At 42.2% G+C, this 19,181-nt stretch overlaps 1 protein-coding gene across 1 annotated transcript; it reads right to left on the bottom strand.

Annotated features, from left to right (window-relative positions):
• Positions 1 to 1,155: 1,155 nt before the first annotated feature.
• pik3r4 (phosphoinositide-3-kinase, regulatory subunit 4) lies at positions 1,156 to 18,480 on the bottom strand. The gene is made up of 20 exons (XM_079502811.1): positions 18,136 to 18,480; positions 16,865 to 17,584; positions 16,484 to 16,617; positions 15,579 to 16,200; positions 15,155 to 15,289; positions 14,563 to 14,784; positions 14,167 to 14,340; positions 13,331 to 13,476; positions 12,865 to 13,068; positions 10,256 to 10,457; positions 7,144 to 7,235; positions 6,558 to 6,780; positions 5,874 to 6,039; positions 5,325 to 5,489; positions 4,596 to 4,807; positions 4,334 to 4,465; positions 3,367 to 3,467; positions 2,590 to 2,678; positions 2,308 to 2,428; positions 1,156 to 1,710 (listed from the first exon to the last, which is right to left on the bottom strand). Exons 2-20 carry the CDS (start codon positions 17,580 to 17,582, stop codon positions 1,540 to 1,542), a joined length of 4,029 nt encoding a protein of 1,342 aa, XP_079358937.1. The 5' UTR covers positions 17,583 to 17,584; positions 18,136 to 18,480; the 3' UTR covers positions 1,156 to 1,539.
• Positions 18,481 to 19,181: the final 701 nt, after the last annotated feature.

Raw genomic sequence — 19,181 nt, 5'->3', positions numbered from 1 at the left:
AGGGTTGTGGGCTTGTTTATGTGTGGGATTTATAGCCTGGAGTTAACCTGCCACTTTAGTGTTTATCCTACACAAGAAAATGAAATACTGGTGCAAGCAGCTGGACAAAGTAAAACCTTTAATTGATGGACAAATTAAGCCAACAGGGTTATGTGAACATCTGTTTACACTGCAGTAGTGGTTAATGTTAGGTTAATCATTTGCCACTCTGCAAGATGCAGATAAAATATGTTTGGTTGCTTGGGGAATTTATCTTGCACTCCCTTTTTTAGCTGGCTCTTAATGAGTGCAACAACAGCCAAATAATATCATACTCCTACAGCACAAAGTAGTTGAGATCACAAGGATCAGTATCACAGGTCTTAGTAGACAATATATTTAAAAACGGTCAAAAGAAGTCTACAAAGGAGCATGTGTCATGGATAATAAATATGTGCTACTTAAACAAGACTGGCAATTTGATGTCTTAAATCAAAGTCAAGGAATTCCTTAGTCCCAACATTGGCTTGTTATAGCAGATGTTATCTTCTAGAATGAATATTTGCAGTGCGTTGAGGGAAGAAAAGCCCAAATAAGTTATAGTTTGGAGAAGATATATAAAATAATAAAAAAAATCAGAAACATTTTGTAATATCTCTGCTGTCGGGAGGAAACTACCTAACTCCAAAATGTTCATTTTTCAGGAAATTAAAAATATAAATTTTTCAGGAAATTAAGAAAACCTAACAAAGCAATACTGCCCCATCAAAGTTGGTGTTGTGACTTTCTATATTGTCAATGACTTCCATGAGAGGGGGAGAGGTTGTGGAGTTTGTTGCTTTAACAGACAGTTTGAGGGTCCAATGGAGTTAAGTAGTTTTGTCCAAAGCACTTTTTACTACTTTCCATTTGTTCAATATTTTCGAAACACCACACAACTTCACTAGCACTGATTTATGCAAAAAGAAAAAATCAAAAATGGAGTTAGGAGGTTTCCTCCTGACAGCAACGATTATGATAAATTATGTGTAGTTAAATGGAAATTGGGATAACTGTGATTTTAATGGAATAGAGTCTAGACAATGGTCTGTATGCATAATCCATGAACAAAAAGAAAACCTAGCCCATACACTGAAGACACTGGACTAACCTTAAAGTAATAAAACCAAGGAGGAGTCAATTGATATTGGATTTTTTTTTATTGTCAATTTGAGCAGTTGACAAACATCAAAAATGCTAGCAACGTTTTGTAGGCATTGCTTAGTAATTACTGTAATGAATATCATAAAAAAACGTAATATTCTATTTTCTTTTATACAAGATTATAATAGTAATTTATATTATTCAATCAATTTAAAATATGCTTGCTATTTACAGGAAGTCTCCATTGAAGACTCAAGTGTAGGGGGAACAGGGAGGAAATGTGGAGACGGGTGGGGAGCGTACAGTGTGTGTGTAGGGGGTATTTGTGCCTGTATGTGTATGAGACAGAGTACGAGTGCATATCCTTATGCGCCTATCTTTAGATATACTACACTTCTGCTTGCAACAAGCAGCAGTTTACTTCCAGACTTTGACGATGCCATCTCGAGAGGAGGTGACAATGAAGCCCTGTGTGGTCTGGAAGGTGGCGATGTCAGTGATGATGTCATGGTGGCCAACGGGGAGGGACTCTGGGCCCCTGCGGGGTGTGTCCTCTGGTGCCCCACTCTTCTGCTTACTGTGGATTTCCTGCAAGGACACCATGCGAAGATAAAATTGTGATGTTGATGAAAATGTGAACATACTTTGCCATGGGGCGTGCCAGTAGCTGATTGGGTAGTGTATCAATCAAATAATTTCAACGACCACTTTCAAATATGATCTACAGTATGTTGCTCGTCATTCCCACTTTCTAGTCTACACTGTCCTATCTGAACAGATTAGAGGTACCGAAACTTACAAAAGTACATTATGAATTAAGCCCCATTTCAAAAACAAAACAAATAGCAAATCTACAAGCTCAAACCCGCATTGCATCAAGACATGCTGTGAGTGTGTAGAACATGTATGCCCTTGGCCCCTTACTGTACACGTATGTCTCAACATGAACTGCAATGAAGCATCGTCCTTGTGAGTGGCTTTCTATTGGCATTTCATTTATTTCTTAAATAAGAAAATCCTACAGTACATACAGAATATAGATAAATGTGAATTTCTCCTAAGGATGATACAAATCAATAAAGAAATTAACAAAATAAAGTGAACAGAGACAGAAAATGTAACAATTATTCTTCTTTTAACCAACTACTCTATCTTAAGCTCATCAGTTAGTAACACCTTTAGTACCTGCACTACTTCTGTGCCCTCGATGATCTTGCGGCTGTAAAGGACGGAGGGGCAGTGGAGGGAATCATTAGCCCCACCTGCAACAATATATGACCTCTCTGGATATGCCAGGTCCCAGAACCTGGAGAGACAGAGACACACACACACACACACACACCAAAAAATTGGTACTGAAATTCTTCAGGTTTCTTTCCTGGTTTGGGTTCAGCATTTCTCTAACAGTAGCATTTACGGGACTTATAGGAACAATATTTACTGTATCAAAATGTAAATGTGCAGTACCTGATTCTCATGTCAGAGCCTGCAGTCAGGAGTAAGGGGTTCCCATCAGCTGGACTGCAATAGATCCCATGAACGCTGTGTGGAGATGGCTGAGGCACACACACACACACACACACACGCACACGCACACGCACACGCACACGCACACACACACACACACACACACACACACACACGTTATTTTCAGAGATTATTTAACTTTATCACACAATCCAAGATTCAACATTACCCATAACAGAAACACCAACCTGCTATTCTGATTCTACAACAACTTGGAGAACTCCATAGCACCATGTCTGATTATTTCATCCTCACATCTGTCTCAACAATAATATGCTAATGCTATGGCTAATCCTGCTGCTCATTTGTCAGCATCACCTCCCTTTTGGCTCAATCACCATGGAGTTACTGTTAACAAGAGAGATGCTGTATACATGGAATCAAAACAAAGCTGCTTGAAAAGGCCTCGTGCATTTTCCAGTGACAGGTAAATGTGACCCAGATAATCAGTATTAGCCATACAGTATAACATGCAAAACAATGATGATAGTTAAAATATAAAAAAACTCATGCTTCTCTGAGTTTGAGGAATTTAAAGAATGAACCAGGCATCAACATTGCAGCGATACTCCCAACTAAAACCAACATTGCAGCGATACTCCCAACTAAAACCATTCATCACATGTACTGCCGTTCCCAGATGTGTTGAGGTCTGATTTTCATGTTCTCTCACCACAAACAAGTACACACTAATGCACAGGCCCCACCCTCACATACCTGCAACTCAGATAATGGTGGAGCTGAGCTGGCCCAAAGGGTGAACTTGCGGTCTCCAGTTTCCATGTCCCATATTGAAACCTCGTTGTTTCCTTGGACAGCTGCAAGAACAACAGGGAACATCAATCAATCAATCAACCTTTATTTATATAGCACATATTAACACAACCAGGGTTGACCAAAGTTCTTCACGACAAATGAACAGTGAAAATTGCTAAATGTTTGCAATGTGGAACGTAGGCCTATTGTGAATTGTTGGGGGAAAGGAATACACTTATCTGAATATCATGACCCATTTCCACATGAAACATTTCCCAATATTCTGTGTTACAAAACAATCATAAACAATCATGTTCCATAATTCAGAACAGGTGCAAAGTATCCTGCAGATCTTCATCAATAAAAAGCGTTTCGGGTCAAGACATGGCCAATAAAATGTGCTCATCTAGTGTCACGGCAAACTTATATTTGGGAGGTGAACATAACCGCTGCACAGGTCAGGATAGCCTGACTGGAATACAGTCAGTAGTTAATCCCCTTTATATTTCTTTCCTTTGCAGTATGTCAGGAAAGGAAACAACCTAACAGTGATGTAATGTGAGGTCCTCGCAACAGAAAGAGTCCTGAGAATTTATTTAATACATTTATTTATTTATTTTGTTCACTCATATGAGCATGACATAAACACTATAAGAATCATTAAGGAGATTGGTCCATCACTATACTACCTCACTAACTCTACATTTTTCTTTTAAAATTAAAAAGGGCGTAAGTGGTTCATTCATAATGGTTTTTTTATGTTTGGGTCATGGGGAGACAACAACTTTCTTTTTTGAGTCTAGACTCCGAGCTAAAACATTTGGGAACATCTGCTCTAGATGATTCACACAAGTCACTCCATAAGCCAGTTTATTGTTTTGTCCAGGAAACTAAGACAATTTAAGTTAATCCAAAAATGTCTTCTCACCAGCAATGACAGATTGTTGGTAGAGTGGATGCATTAGCAGTCTTCTGATTCGTGCTCGGGCAGGGTGGGAGTGGTTTGAGATGGGAAGCTGGAATCTCATATCCCAGCAGGCCATAGTGCCGTTGCTTGTACCTAAGAAGGAAGGATTTTCAGTACCAATATGAACTCATATCTCTGTATCTTGGTGGTTATTTACACTGCTAACATAAAGTGGAAACTTCCGGTCTTTGCAAGCAGCACAGGTATGCAAAAGCACCCGCACCTAAACAGAGCCAACACTGGTGCATGTCCACGGTGAAGGAGGTGATGAGGCCAAGGCGGAGGTCATGACGCAGGGTCCAGGCGTTGGAGTTGGAGCGAAGGTCCCAGCCAACCAGAGAGCCATTCACTGTAGCGTACGCCAACACCGACTGGGCCCCAGAGTTGAAATGGTGAACGTCAACCACACATCCATCGTCCTGCTGATCCAGAGACCTGGGCGACAGAGAGGAAAATGTCAGGCATGCAAGGCTGTTGAAAACAAGAGTACACAAAGGTGAGGAATTAACTTGTGACCTTGTATAACCTATATGGGTTTCCTGTTTTCACCTGCACTTATTTCTGTCTTTTAATAAATTGTTACCTTTGTATTGCTTCTATTGCACAAATAAATACAACAGAAAAACAAAGACTAAGTGTTTAGTTCGTTTAGTCACTGGGAAGTTAATAAGACCCACTCATCTGTTAAAAATAGCCTCTACATCCTGCTGAAAAGCTCTTGAACAAGACAAATAATCCCCACAGCCAGTCATTGGCCAGCATTAAAAGACTGTGGCTGCATTGGGCAGCTCCCATGTGTGAGTGTGTGTACAGGTATGTGTGTGTGTGTGTATGCGCACTGTGCACGAAATCTTCACTACGATTGCAAATACTCCCTAAACAACTACCCCAATTATGACATCTTAGTCATTATGTCTGGTTTCACAGTGATAAAATGATATGTGTTGCCAACCTTGTCTGGAAGGGCTGAACCTTGGGAGATTTGGGAGGTTTGTTAGCCTCGACAGCTAACAGCTGGATGGAACCATTGTCTGAGGCCACTGCCAAGTAATGTGACCCCTGACAGAAGGTTAAGGTCTTGACGTGGCCACCGATACGGGAGTAAGTCAGCACAGACCTGGAGGAATAGGCAGGCAAAGTATATATATTATATATGTATATTTATACGGTCGGCAAGTATACAATACATATTATGGGCTATGTTCACCATCACTATTACAATGTTAGGTACAATATAGGTAATGTAAAGCATCGCAAGCTGTTGTTTTGGTAGCTGTGATGTTAAACTACCATGTACATGTAGTAGTAGTTTTGGTAGTTGTCATGATGAGAAACTACCATGTCATAAGAGTTTTGGTAATTGTCATGATAAAATACCAAGTAGTAGCAGTTTTGATAGTTGGCACGATAAACTATGGTGTCATAGTAGTATTTTCATAGTTGTTATGATAAACTACCATGTTGAAGTAGTTTTGGTACAATAGTTGTGATGACAACCTACCTGGTGGTTGTGGTTTTGCCCTCCATCTTCTGGCTGTCCCAAACCTTTACAGTGCCGTCGTTAGAGGCGGTGGCGAAGATGGAGTGCTCATCAGAGACGCGAATGCGGTTGACGGCAGACTTGTGCTCATGGAGGTGAGCCACTAAAAGACCCTTGGGGTGCCAACCTGGATGCCCATACCAAACACATACAGACAGTAGATTATACATTTTAGACTTCAATAAAGCCTAATCAAGTCTACAGCATGAGAAAAACATTTGGGAACAAAGTGAATTAATTTGTCTCTATCCGTCTTTGCAGGAATACTACGGCTGCTCATCCTGTGAATTTAAAGTAGCTACATTTTTGGTTGAACACATACAGTACCTAAACATTTTCTGAAATTCCATCGAGGGCTGTGTTAGCCAAACCATGCTGGTCTTATGATTAAATTCTTTTTTGATCTACAGTATACTTCTCAAAGAGTGGATCCATGTTTCCTTTCGTTGATGTGGTTTGAAGTAAGCATGTAACCTTCTAATCAAGTAAATTACCTCTCTTGTCAAGTGGTTTTCATCAAAGCAGTCTGAAAAAGAAACCCTGAACCTCCTTCTCACAGCCCCACACATCATTAACATATTAAAGGCCTTCTTGGTACTATTTACTATCTATCTACTTTTCCATAGCCTGAGAGCAGTGTGTTACCAGGTGGTGGGGGCCTGCTCTCCCACTCAGCGCTCTCCATCATCTGTTTGGCCATGCGTTCAGCGCTGCACTGCTCTCTCTTCTGCTGCAGCAGTTGCTGGAGCTCTGCCTTGCAGGTGTTTAGGCGCCGCTGGTAGGTGGGACCTCCGGCAATTGACTGCGCCACAGGAACGGCAGGTGCCACGGTGCTCTTTCTGTTCTGACTCACTGGCCCATCGGCTGCCTGGGGACACAACAGCTGGCTGTAAATATCTTGACATAAACAACATCAACGTTACTACTAATGCTACTACAGCACATAACTTTGTTGTGTGTGTGTGTGTGTGTGTGTGTGTGTGTGTGTGCGTGTCTGTCTCGCGTATCGTGTATCACAGAGGACCCGAGGGTGTGTGCAACCTCTGTTGGGATAAGTGACCTATCTGTGTCTGTGTCTATGTCTGCCCCCCCCCCCCCCCCCCCCCCCCCTGACAATGCATGGATTAATATTACTTTGTTTTTTGCTACGCTTAGACCGGAAACAATTGATAACAATAGGACTTCATTGTGTGCCATTGTGCAACCAATGCCCTCTTTAGGGGTAGTTTACCGTGGGGGGTTGTTGTGAGGCTGGCTCTTGTGATCCAAACATGCTCTTCCATTCTTCATTCATGTTGGAGTCCTGCTTGGTGTGCTTCCTCGCTATGGGTGAAAACACAAAACAAGTATAGAAGAATTAGATGTTAATGGAGTCATGATTACAGTTAGGGCTATTAAGGAAAACGAAGCAATAAGGTTTCTACATGTTTTTTTACCACATGCTATGGCTTCTAGGGCTGTTCACAATTACCAAGGCAAAACAAGGATTTTTAATCATTTGGAAAAGATACAGAGACAGAGTGAGCGAGAGATAGAGAGAAAATGTTTCTGTGATAAGACAACATTAGAGGGGTTCTATTCGTCAGATTAATTCAAGGCCTTTTGTTTCTGTAAACATACAGAACATAGATGGGTTCTGTTCTGCACAGGGGGTGAACTACACAGACTGCTCCGTCTAATCTTCCAAAGTTCTTAATAATACACATTGTGCTTGGTCCAGAGTAAAATAACATATGCTGTATTAAAACACAAAAGTTTGTCTACAAAGACCTAGCTTAAGCTATCTGAATGGGGCATATTAGTCAGCAAAACAGGGCAAGATGGGGCAGGAAAGAATTGAATAGATCTTCAGCATCCCTGGGGCATATTTTGTGCAAAAGGTCAGTAAAGGGGATTTCCTTCAGATCATGTTAACACTGGTTTGTTTCTTAATTTCAAATATCTGCTTGCTAATGATACAGCTACACCATATGCGGCAGATACCAAAAGCAAACACACAGCAATCCAACACTCCAGGAGGATGTGGTCGTGCAACTGTAACATACCAGCTGGATGTGGCCGTGCGACTGTAACATACCAGCTGGATGTGGCCGTGCGACTGTAACATACCAGCTGGATGTGGCCGTGCGACTGTAACATACCAGCTGGATGTGGCCGTGCAACTGTAACATACCAGCTGGATGTGGCCGTGCGACTGTAACATACCAGCTGGATGTGGCCGTGCGACTGTAACATACCAGCTGGATGTGGCCGTGCGACTGTAACATACCAGATGGATGTGGCCGTGCGACTGTAACATACCAGCTGGATGTGGCCGTGCGACTGTAACATACCAGCTGGAACTCAAACAGCGCAAAGGTTAAACAATGATAAACTCTGTCTGCTGCAGTGACATCAGGAGGGGTTAAGAGCAGGGAGTGGACAACGAGAGAGAGAGAGAGAGAGAGAGACACAGACAGTCAGATTTTAGACCAAAAACTCAATTAGACAAAAATAAAAACACAGGTGTAACCACTTAAACCTATATACTGTACCTAGTTGACCGGAGCCCTCCAGGGGTCTATTAGGCTCTCCTTTTTTCCCCCCTGTACACTAAATATCTTTGCTGGAAATAGGCAATCTACAAGCTCACACAGTGCTGTGGTGTGAGCTTGTAGAGCTGCTATTTTTGTGTTCGTCCCAGAATAGGGACATTGGGGGTTCATGCAGACAATGCGGTTGTTCACAAAACCACTGAAAATGTATGGTAAGATAGGGTAGCCTTTGGCATAATTAATATATTATGTTATGTACAGTATGTGACCACATGTGGGCTGGAGGGTAAATCAGTGGGATATGTTAAGCCATCAGTTGTTTATTATTATTTCCAAATCAAACGTGAATAATATTACGTCAAGCTAGATCATCACATAACAATATACTAGATGTTGTGTGATGGGGTCTGAAAAACCAAAACATTATTTACAATATGAAACAGAGCAGTCACCTATGGTTTCTGATTAAATGCAAATGATTGCTTTAACTGGGTCTTCTTCATCAGAACATTATGTTTATTTGACCAACACTGGGACCTCGGCTCAATCAGAAACCATGATCCTTTCACAAGGCTCTGTGTGTGGTAGCTGACACTAGAGTATTGTTGCTTTGTGTGTGGTAGCTGACACTAGAGTATTGTTGCTCTGTGTGTGGTAGCTGACACTAGAGTATTGTTGCTTTGTGTGTGGTAGCTGACACTAGAGTATTGTTGCTTTGTGTGTGGTAGCTGACACTAGAGTATTGTTGCTTTGTGTGTGGTAGCTGACACTAGAGTATTGTTGCTTTGTGTGTGGTAGCTGACACTAGAGTATTGTTGCTTTGTGTGTGGTAGCTGACACTAGAGTATTGTTGCTTTGTGTGTGGTAGCTGACACTAGAGTATTGTTGCTCTGTGTGTGGTAGCTGACACTAGAGTATTGTTGCTTTGTGTGTGGTAGCTGACACTAGAGTATTGTTGCTCTGTGTGTGGTAGCTGACACTAGAGTATTGTTGCTTACAAGCCAGTCTTATGGCTCATCATCATATGATGCTCAGCTTAATTAATACCCAAACTTGATCACAGAGTAATGAAATTACACCTCAACTCTCTGTAACCCTGCTGGCCGACATTTTGAACATTATTTAACTACATGAACCCCAACGTGCCTATTCTGCTGCAAACATTCAGCAAAAATACAGTAGCTAATGCTATCCATCCATCCATGCTCGGCTATATTCGGCTAAGGCATTTGGTGTAGAGGGAAACATAGAAGAAATCTTATAGCATTAGTTATTGTTACTGCCTCCTTTTGAATTTCTTTATATAGTTATATTATTTGACCAGTGCGCTTGTTCACAGTGTTGCTGTGTGCAGTAATAATGTCATGAATGTTCTCACTGAACTGTTAAGGTAAGTGTAGCATGTGCTCACAAGGCGAAGGGTTCTAGCATACAGTACATCCTTTTCTTATCATAGCTGCTCTAGGAGAACGAATCAATACAAAAAACTAAAATGCTTAAGGAGCTCTATACAGATGTTAGCACTCTCCATCATTAAGGAGAAATCTCCTGGTCATTATAATGTCTGGGCTAAAGACCACATTTGGCTGGAACTTGGCTTCTGGGGCCCTTGGGCCCTGCTTTATTAGTACATTGGACAGACAAGCTCCCTGATGAAAGCATTACGGCTGAATGGGACACAATATCGTGTACCCCGTCATGTCTGAGGAGAAACACTGAGGAGCAATGTTGTGGGGACTTTTATTCTTTTGAACAGTCTTAACATGTCTTGGCACACAATGTTTCTTCTCATGTCATATCAAATGTTACCTCTCTTGTCCTCTGTCTCTGACTTGGGTTTCACCAAGTCCACTTGGCAGCCTGTGATGCCCAACGTGGCCAGGTCGATAACACCGCTGTTGGTGGTCTCTCCCAGATGGCTCTGCTCACCCATGTTAGCCTTGGCTTTGTTGGATTTCAGCATGAAGTCTTTTAGCGCCAGAAGCTTGTCCTCCTCAGCCTCAGTCATTCCCTGCAAAGACCAATTAGGCTGGATGTTAACAACACACCATGTGGCTTGACTAGACATGAACTCTCCTTGACCGCATATGAAGCAGAATTCTGACTCTGGCCCGGCTCCACAAATGTGTCCATTTTACATGTATGTTTTTTAAGTCAATTGTTTTCTAACAATTAATATATATTATACATAAGCCTTGATAATAATGTAAAAAGCTCACCTACAAATCTTTGTCGTTTTCAAAGTGTGACTTTTGAGGATCATGGCATTTATTCATTTAGAGAGAGAGCAAGAGAGAGATGGGGGAGGGGGTGACATTCAACATGGGTCCTATGACACTGGGAATCTAGCCATAAAAGTTGTAATCATCCGACTGTAGCATTAAATGATTGAGCCACCCTGGTGGCTCATAGTGCAGCACTGTAGCTATTATCACCTGTCAGTACTGTAAGTACAAACTCTAAAAACAACATCATTAATGAAAGCCAGGCTGTCTGTTCAACACTGAGTGCCAAAACGCACAGCCAAGCATTTTATAGGAACGTTATTTTTATGACACCACTTCACTGATACTAGAGGGGAGTCCCACACACCCACTTCCAGGACAGTGTCTGGAAGTTGATTGGATCCAGGAGGGATGGAGGCGGAACTTTAATGACACCATATGTCTTAAAAGGCAGCCAAAAAGGATGAAAATGATTATGTGGGCGTTTGTGTCTGTGGTTGGGTGAGGGGGTATGGCACAATTGCAGGACCGTCATAATTTAGGGGTGTGCTGAAATATCGATATGGCGATATATATCGATACGTCCTCCCGCGATAAATAATCGATATTGATTATTAAAATATCGATATCGGGGGAAAAAAAGAAATTTGAAATGTTGTTCATAATGAAGTGATGAACAACATGTTTAGAAAAGGAGGAAATGACAGCTAAAATAAAGCAAATCCCACTCAGATTCCACAGCAACCAGAAGTACTGAATTACTGGATGGTGATTTGTCCAAAGTCTCCAAACAGCTTTGTGGGAATACAAAATGCTGCATTATACTACAAGTATTTTGTAGTTGCAGATATCGTGATATATCGTTGATGAAATTTCATACAATATATCGATATATCGCAAATATCGCAATATATCGAATATCGTGATATTATCGTTATCGAGGGCCTAATATCGCGATATATATCGTATCGTGAGGAACCCATATCGTCCCACCCCTACGTCATATGTCCTAAAATCCCTTTAGACTCATGGAAAGGATTTCATTTCAACATAATATTATCAGATCTGTTAAAATCTATGAGTAGCATGGATCCCCCACCCATATTAGTGATGAGTCACTAATACAGTAGCCTCGGAAACCCAATACAGTCATCAAAATTAACTAAAGCAACTCTTTCATTCTGACCTGGATTGTAGTGTTTTACATTATATATATGCAGGGGTTGACACTAACGGTTGCCCGGGGCAAGTAAAGAAAAATGGTCGGACAGGTGAGGGTTTCTACCGGGTTGCCCGACCGAGCAGGTGTGCATTTTGAGTGGGGATACAACCGTCTTTACTTTGCTATAATGACAACACGTCTTGAACATGATCAGAGCGCAGCGTGTCTCCCCCTCTCTTTATCAATCTCTCTCGTCTCTCCTAACACACACACACACAGAGCGTCAAGTGGCTGCGACATGTGCTCCGCGAAAACAGCTGATCTGCGAGCTCATCACCAGGTTGCAAAATGAGCCATGAGTTTTCTCAAGCCCCCAAAACATGGCATTTATGAGCACCTGTACGACGTATGTATTTTTTGTCGGATGACCAAAAATGTCTCTGTGAGCTTGCTGGCAGGCAGCTAAACGACAGTGTAGCTTGCTCGTTAGCTGTCACTCGTTCATTAATTTGTTCCACCTGTGTACTCTCAGAAGCGCATTGAAGTGGGCATAGGGCAAAAGCAGAACCTCCGTGACCGTTTTACCGTTATGATCCGAGTTCAGTGCTGTTTGGCAATATGTGATGCTAGAGAGCATGCTAATATATTATGGCTGCTAAGAACGGTTCCCCCTATCAGCTATCATACTGTTGTAATTGTGCGCATAGTGCATACTGTCCTACACACTGTGTGTGTGTGTGTGTGTGTGTGTGTGTGTGTGTGTGTGTGTGTGTGTGTGCAGAGACAGTGAAGTGGGAGTTTCAGCCTCTCCAGCTAAATTATAGATATTTAGGAAGTTTCAAGCAAGCAGTAGAAAGTAAAAAATAAGTTAAAATGAATGGTAATTCAATTTCTGCGATATTTTTGGGGGGCAAGTGGCCATGACCTGAGGGCAAGTAGAACATGACCTGTACTTGCCCGACGGGCAAGTGCCTCTGAGACCTTAGTGTCAACCCCTGTATATGTATATTTGTTAATAATCTTTTTCTGACCTGTGACAGCAGCTTTTTTAGCAGCTGGGCGATGGCCGGGTCCTCGGGTATTGGACACTCTGGAATGGAGCCTGCGCGTTTCTTCTGCCGGAGCAGCAGGTGGCGGAAGAGGCTAGCGATGTCTTTGGAGCGCAGTGCATAGTCAAAGATGGAACGACTCACTGGCTCCTTCAGCACACTAAGAAGCACCAACTCCTTGTCAATCTGAAGAGAAAGCAGGGCCTTGTTCACTACAGGTATTAAAAAAATAAAAATAAACTCATGCCAAAGTTTACTGACATCCAGCCTCGACATTGATCCTGTAATTGAAGAGGATGGTTCTGGTATTCTGGCAAGTGGATTAGTGCTACTGATGAATACAGGGGTAAGACTACTGTAAAAGCCTAAATTATCATGACAGTGCCGCTCAAACGAAACAGATTTACGACAGTATTAAAGTCATGCCAATGGTAAATTGAGGACTTGCCTGTATGATGGGCTGGGTGATGAAGGGGTTGAGGTGAGGCATTAGTTTGCAGTATATATCTGCCACGTTGAGGTGCTGCGCCACCACAGTGATGAAACCCACCGCTCCATAGCGGATCCACAAATTCGGGTGACACAAGAATGGAGCTATGAACAGTGGCATAGCAATATAATCAATATATAGTCAATATAAGTTTGTATTTGGGAATGTAAACACCCAAATTCATGTTTATTAACTGAGCTGAGAGTGAGAACATTTCCATTACTGTGTTAAATGAACACTGAATATTTTACTGTGTTCCCCTAAGAATTACAATAGAAATCAAATACTACACACTTAACTGATTAAAGACAAGGATATAATTAAGCAAACATTATTTAACATTTCTGTTTAATAAAACTGGACAAATAAATAAAATATAGCCTGGGATACAGCCTGATTCGCTACATCAGTCTTGAGTTTTACATTGGACACACACACACACACACACACACACACACACACACACACACACACACACACACACACACACACACACACACACACACACACACACACACACACACACACACACACACACACACACACACACACACACACACACACACACACACACACACACACACACACACACACACACACACACACACACACACACCAAGCCGTCTGGAAGGCTAAATAAGATATACTACATCAAATCTTTTAGAAGGTCACTCAAAAGCTATTTACAATTTAGGCATTTAGCAGACCCTCTTAATCCAGAGCAATTTACATTAAGCAAGAACAAAACATGGCAATACACAGCACTAATTCATTATAAGAGCTATTCATCTCACCGATGTCACTGACAAATTCATAGATATGGGGCTTCTGTAAAAGGCCCAGCTGGCACATGCAGGTGAGGGCATTGAGGGCCTTGTAGATAACAAACTCCTCAGCGTCACTCAGACCCTGCTGGAGGAGAGGCTTCAGGATGGAAGAGCTCTGCCAACCTACATAGGCTGCCACTCCTAGACAACACAATACAGGCAGTGGTCAACAGTTGGGTTAAATTCAGTTATACTCTCTGACACACATTGTGCGATGGAACATAAATCAAGCATGTTTTTTTTTGCTGATAGAAACGGAGTGGATCTGACATTTTTAAACTAAAGTTATGATTGCGAAACATTTTACATTTTCATCATTTTTCCTACCCTACTAGAATGTAAATGCCCCATGAGTCTACATACCCACAATACTGTCAAAGAAAGCTCCACGCAAATGCCAGTCATTCTTATCATTGAGGAAGGTGATCATGTGTGAGAGCAACACGTCATTGGCCTTCTGTCTGCCAAAGAACACGCAAAGACGCGTGATGCCGTTCTCCATCAGAGACTGTTTGACAATATTCTCAGAGTCGCTCAGCAGAGTCACTACCTTCTGCTGTACCATCTCATGGAGGGCCTGCAGCTCTGAGACAGACAGACAAAAGGTAAGTTCAGTAGGTCTCAATAAACACAGTTAAAAGCATCAAAGTACATAAATGATATTCCACATCTGAGGAATATGTGGTTGGTGATAAACATGTGGATTGAATTGGCGACTTGGATTGTTGTCAACGATAAAAAAATAGAATGCAAATAATTGTCAACCTTACATTAGGTATAGTATACCATAATTTTGCTCTTGGTGGAATGTTTCTTTGTTTTTTGTTGTGAGAGCTGTTTTGTATTTTTATTTCCTGAAAACAATATCACGACTCACAAGGTTTTCATCTGATGAAAGTGACTGTAATGTCATTGCACTTACAGTCTGTCTCTAATGATCTCATTAAATGTCTACCTGAGTCATAGTTTTCATTAGGGTGGAGGGTCTCCTCTGCATCCTCTCCACTCAAGTCATGTTCTGTGTTCAGGTGGTTCTCCTGGACCAGCTCTAAGAAGCGAAGTGCTGTCTCTGCCAGGTGGGCTATATTCTCTGTTACAAAAAAGGAAAATGTACTGTTAGGCAAAGTAAGCTATGTTAATAACAATTTATAGATTCAAAGAAACTATATATTAAATCTAAAAGCTAAAGCTGAGAGCAAGAAGTCCTTCTTCAGAATGCCATGCATGTCAGTCAGATAAGTCATTTATTTCTGCTATGCTGAAGAAGGGCTTCTTGCCCAAATATTTGTGCAATATTAAAATACCATTACTGGTATACTTGTTAACGAACAATGCCCCTTCATAGAGCACCTATCTCAAACACCATCCAAAAAAGGCACCTGCATATGCCAGCCTGACAATGGTGGCATCATCCTGGGCAAGGTGGGCGATGCCTGGCAGGATGTACTCCGGATAGATGTTGACGTCATTTCTGGGCACTTCTTTTACCAATGCCAGCACCTTGGCTAGAGTGCGCACCGCCTGTGCACGTACACGGGGCACAGGATCGTTGCAGAAATGCAGCAGGTAAGGTGTGATTCGGTCTAGCAGGATGTCCACACTGAGCCGTGGCGCCAGATGGAGCACCAGCTCCAGTGCTGCTAGCTTTGAGTCACAGGAACGCAGTGTCTGCAGGCAAGAGGTGATGACTGACACCAACACTATAAGCCCTTGTTCTTCTCTGGGACTTACTGCTCCACAGCCATTCTCTTGGGCTGCCTTCTCAGAACAGTAGCCTGCTCCTGTTGCTCCACCTCTTAAGTTATGGAGGATATTGTCCAGATCCTTACGGATGACAAGCACTCGCTCATCGGCAGACTGGAAGGTTTCTTTGGCGAACTGGGCCATGTAGGGCTGTAGAAAGGTATAGAATATATCTGGGAAGGCTTTACCCCTCTGCTGCTTTAGATACTCCTCTGCTGTAAGCCGCCTCTCAGGCTCACACTGCACCATCTGGGCAACCTGATACAGACAAGGACGTTGTTTACACAAATCATTCAAAGACAAGACAAAACACACAACCAATGTTTTTGCATGCACGTTTGGGCCTTATATAAAGGCTGACAACAAGGACACACAACTGCTGGTCATAATAAATATATATGTATCATAAAAAAAAAATATATATATATTTGCAGCATCAAACAAAGTAGTGAATCCTCAACCTTCAGTTACTAGATGGTATGCACCCCAAATGGATAACAGAACATTCTCCATAATAACTGAAGCTAAAACAGATAATTACCAACTCCCGAATGCTTTGGTCCTCAATTTTCATTAGAACGTGCTCTGTCTGGTAGTGTCCTTTACGATAAGCTAGTAACTGGGAGAGATCAAATAGCGGGACTCCCTCTGTGAAGAGTTCTGCAATCACACATCCTGAAAAAGGCAAAAGGCAGTGCAGAGTATGAGTAAGAAGATTGGTTAACAGCTTGCAATTTCAAATGTATTTACATTAAACAATCTCAAAACAAAACAAAATATTTTTGTGTTGGCTATTAAAAAATAGCTGATGTACAAGCTTGCAGTGTGGTACGAATATTTTTGTATGAGAACTGATTTAAAAGACATTTTCAGAATCCTCCTCAGGTCTTAATTAGGTTAAATAGAACAATACACAGCCTACCTGCAGAGAATATGTCCATGGACTGTTTGAGCTCTCCTCTGCTCCTCTGGTTGTTGTTGGTGAGGTCTACCAGAGGGGTGTTCTGGTCGCTCTCTGTTGCAAACATGCTCCCATCCACAAACCTCTCAGGAGCAATGTAGCAGGTTCTCCGTCTGGATGTGTCAAAGAAGTAGTTGAAGTCGGCTGGGTTGTCCTCTGGCAGGTATGTGGGTTTGAAGCTGGCAAAGTCAGTGAGCAACACCCAATTCCAGCTTGTCACCATGACGTTTTCCGTTTTTATGTCTCCGTGGCGCACGCCCGCCTTGTGCGCCTGGTCAACAGCGGTGAGAATTTGGAAGGCTAGCCAGCGCTTCTCCACACCGTTGAGGAAAGGCCGTGTGCTGATGCGGTCATACAGATTGTCCCGAACATACTGCCGGAAGAGGATGGCAGCCTTCTCTGTGAGAGATGATTTCTGGAAGGGTAAACAGTTTTGGCAGGAATGGAGCCTTATCTTCAGTTCCTCTAGCTCCTGCTTGTAGCTGGTGAGGGGCAAGGAAGGGTCTTGAATGGCAAAGACTTTAACTACCACCAGCCCCTCTCTATGCTTTGCACGTGCCACTTTAAAGAAGCGGGTGCTTCCAAGGCTCTTGTCATATTCATGGTCATGAATGTCAGAGAAGTAGCTGTCTACAGACAAGATCTGTGAGGGAGCGATGCCTGCGAGTTGATTCCCCATGACTGAACAAAATTGAAATGATATGGTGGAAATAATTAGACAAGCAATGTCATCATCAGTTATCATCAACAGCTTAATTTACAAATAAAAAGTGTAATGAAATGAAATGTGAAGTTAGTGATTCATCCCGTTTCTTTTGTGGCCAACATAAAACTATCAATATTAGCCTTTGATCAAGACTATCAAATATGTATTTGATCAATTTTTACATCTGCCTAATCATAACATGAAAGTTAAAGTCAGACTGGATAAAATACATATATCATAGTCAGACTCGTTAAAATACAAATATGATAGTCTTGATCCAAGGGTAGATGAACATAATGCAAAACAGATGCAAATAGAGAACATTCATTATTAACAGTGCATTATGCATGCAGCAGCAGTCATATGACACACCATGATCAAGAAAAACAAGGCAGTGCTACTTTAGCTTGCTAACGTTAGCGGTTAGCCAGGGTGGATCTGGATACATGTTATCTGTTCGCAAGATGTCAAATCTTTTTATAACATTTGATAAATTATCAAGAAACGTGCGGTGATTTTACATTACCGGGGTGATGTTGAAAGAGGCTTTGGCAGACTGCTGCTGCTGTTGTTGTTGACAATGGTGTTGGAGCCGACGTCTACACTTGGTAAATTTGACTGACTTTAGCTGGAGAAGTGTTATTCAGTTTCATGCTTGATCATACGTGACATACATAGCTCAAACATATCTGTATTGCTTTGAAGGTGTTTTGCGATTATCTTAAATCCAGTCGTAAAATATAAAATAAATGCCACAGCCCTGACTAGCTCAGCGAAGCTGCTTCTTCTTCTTCGTGTAATTTCCGGAAGACTAGATGCCTTTTCGGCACATTGCTGCCTCCCACCGGCCGGGAGTAGGCCTATTCCTCATGTGTCCATTTTTCCTTCAATCCTGTGCCTGCTGCCTGCCGCATGATTATGAATCCCACCAACGTTCTGGGATAGACCGGTCACCCGCCTTACCATGTGTCGTCTGATTGGCTCCCGGGCAGGCATAGTTTTACTGAGTTAGGTTAAGGTTAGGTTTAGGTATAGTTTTACTGAGGTTAGGTTTAGAGACTCTCACTCTTGAGTCTTGATTGTAATGTTTGGGGCTTTTGTATGCCTTTATTGATGATAGGGAACAGTATACAGACAGGAAAGGGGGAGAGAGATGGGGAGTGACACGCAGCAAAGGCCGGCGGGCTCGGGAGTCGAACCCGTGGCGCCGTACTAGCCTGGCTAAGAATCACACTGTCGTTTTTTGCCAACGGCTGATTCAGTCTGGCTTATTAGCCTGGCTAACGCCGTACGGCTGGCTTGGCACTAGCCTAGGGCTCGGCCGACTCACACGTGCACAACAGATTGACGTATGCTTGTTGTAAAGCTGATGCAAGCTCGCAATGCATTTCCAATGGGAGTCACATGGTTTGACACAACATTTGTGTTGTATGAGGGGGAGGGGGGCAGTCGAAACACAGCCGAAAGCCGCACAACACAAATGTTGTGTCAAACCATGTGACTTCCATTGGAAATGCATTGGGGCAAGATGTATCACACCCTTTGTATGATCTAGCATGCATCAATGTTGTA

The sequence above is a fragment of the Electrona antarctica genome, assembly GCF_951216825.1.
Source record: "Electrona antarctica genome assembly, chromosome: 6".
In the NCBI taxonomy this organism is placed as follows: Eukaryota; Metazoa; Chordata; class Actinopteri; order Myctophiformes; family Myctophidae; genus Electrona; species Electrona antarctica.
This window is presented reverse-complemented; position numbering and strand designations above follow the sequence as displayed.